Source organism: Tarenaya hassleriana, unplaced genomic scaffold, assembly GCF_000463585.1.
Source record: "Tarenaya hassleriana unplaced genomic scaffold, ASM46358v1 Cleome18, whole genome shotgun sequence".
In the NCBI taxonomy this organism is placed as follows: Eukaryota; Viridiplantae; Streptophyta; class Magnoliopsida; order Brassicales; family Cleomaceae; genus Tarenaya; species Tarenaya hassleriana.
In genome coordinates this window covers 1421050-1423409 of record NW_010965216.1, presented here as the reverse complement: position 1 = coordinate 1423409, position 2360 = coordinate 1421050, and the positions used below count along the sequence as shown (strand labels likewise).

The following is a 2360-nucleotide window of genomic DNA, read 5'->3' as shown; positions in this document are numbered from 1 at the left end:
TATGAACCATTGTCCAATTTGTTATGGAAAGAGTATTTTCTTCATGCCTATGGCCCGATATATGCTCTTTCCGCTGACGTTGTAGCAAGTTTGGTTGCTCTCAGAAACAACAGGCATGTTTCTACATCCTCAATTTTCTCGTGTTTGTTCAAAGTTTCCGCCATTTCTATGCTTAGAAAACCCTTCGGGTTTTGTGTTTGGTTTCCTTGAATTCCTTCTTACGGGTATTAAATGGTCACTTTCTTCTGCTCTGTTTGTCAAATCATCACTCGAAGAGTATCGTAATTGCCTTTACCCATTGAACTTTTTGCTTGATAAATTGAAAGTTTTTTCCTAAACTGCAGTTTCAGAATGTTTAGCAACGAGGACGTAACAATTGGTGCGTGGATGTTGGCAATGAACGTCAATCACGAGAACCATCGCACTCTCTGTGAACCAGAATGCTCACCGACCTCTGTTGCTGTTTGGGACATCCCCAAATGCTCGGGTTAGTGGTATTCTTCAACTGGTTTTACACTTTCCTCGTAAAAACACACGCCAAAAAGGGCTCACGTTAGTAATGTAGGCAAGTGATAGTGTAGTGATCTCAACCCATTTGCAGAAGGAAACGGATATTTCGTATTCGGGTTTTGTGTGTTTCGATAGGAACACTGCTTGATTAAAACCGAGATAGTGTCTACACGATCTTGGCTTCCTAGTGCATCTCTTTTAAGAATGGATCCCCACGTTTTTTTGTCTGAATTCGCCATTGCAGGGCTCTGTAACCCAGAGAAGAAGATGTTAGAACTCCACAAGCTAGAGAGCTGTTCGAAGAGCCCGACTTTGCCATCAGATGACGAATGATCGACGATCGATCCTATACCCATTGTCTTGTTGTAAAGCTGTTTTCTTTTTCTTTTTTTTGACCAGAGGCCAAGGCCAGGCATAGTACAGAAGATACCCTTCTCCGGCCAATTCCCCGCCATGAAGTTTCCCGACATCGTTGTCATGGTATGAATCTTTCTCAACTCAGCACTTTGCTCTGATCTGATTATTGGGCTGGTCTCCATTGCTAATAGCAAAGATGATGGCAATTCGAGGAGGAAGTGTTAGATTGAGAATTGGGTATTAGGGTTTTGGTAGTCTTGTGAGGGTTTAGTTTTGAATGTTCTTTGTATCCGATCTCATATTAAAGTCTTTCTTTCTTTTTTGTCAGAATATATTTATGCCTACGCGTCAATGGCTATGCTTGTTTTAATAAGAAAATAAAGAAACTTTTCTCTGTGATAAAAGAATAAAGTAAAGTGGGCTATTGATTTAGATATTCAAGATATTAGGTGTTCGATTTTGGATATTTGGTTTTGAATCCAATTTATTACCGATCTCATATTAAAGTCTTTCTTTCTTTTTTGTCAGAATATATTTATGCCTACGCGTCAATGGCTATGCTTGTTTTAATAAGAAAATAAAGAAACTTTTCTCTGTGATAAAAGAATAAAGTAAAGTGGGCTATTGATTTAGATATTCAAGATATTAGGTGTTCGATTTTGGATATTTGGTTTTGAATCCAATTTATTATTTGGAATAGTGGGTTTTAGGAAAATTTTAGATATTTCAAAATGATACCCGGTCTTCCTACTACAAATCCAAATACTCCCATTTTTTTTCGGATATCCGATGTGTACTCATCCTATTCTCTAGTTTTCGAAACACAATAGCAAAGATCCAATGAATATTATCTATACTCGTGTTTTTTCTTTGTTATCCACCGTTTAATTCCGTTTTGAACTCTAAATTTTTTAGACAACCGAATTTTTCAGAACCCAACCGGATCGAATTTTAAAATTTTAAAAATTAAAATTTTTAAAAAAATTAATAAAAACTAAAATCGTATATGATATATTATTCTATTGGTATATATATTTATAAAATTGAAAGAACTCAACTGAATACTGAAAAGTTCACCCTACTATCAAATCCAAATTCATCGATAGAGAGAGAATTTGAGTTTTCAAAGTATCCTATTTCAAATATATATATATATATATATAATACATATATATTAAAATAAAAAATAATTATAATTAATTTTATATACATATATAATATATATGTATAACTAATATAAATACTAAAATAAAAGTAATTATAATTACCATATATACATATATTCATATAATATATATATTAAAAATAATATGTATATATATATTAGTTATACATATAACATATATATATATATATAACTAATATGTATATTAAAATAAAAGTAATTATAACACATATATATATACAATATATATTAAAAAATATGTATATGTATATATTATTTTTAATATAATTTATAATATATATATATATATATATATATATATGTTGTG

General features: G+C 31.7%; 1 protein-coding gene across 1 annotated transcript in view; it reads left to right on the top strand.

The window, feature by feature from the left end:
- Positions 1-1027, top strand: part of LOC104810440 (probable beta-1,3-galactosyltransferase 14) — a 2719-nt gene extending 1692 nt beyond the window's left edge. The window contains exons 5-7 of the mRNA XM_010536741.2: positions 1-113; positions 345-487; positions 755-1027. Coding sequence (XP_010535043.1) covers positions 1-113; positions 345-487; positions 755-843 — 345 coding nt within the window. The 3' untranslated portion in view covers positions 844-1027. The remainder of the gene's footprint in view (positions 114-344; positions 488-754) is intronic.
- Positions 1028-2360: the final 1333 nt, after the last annotated feature.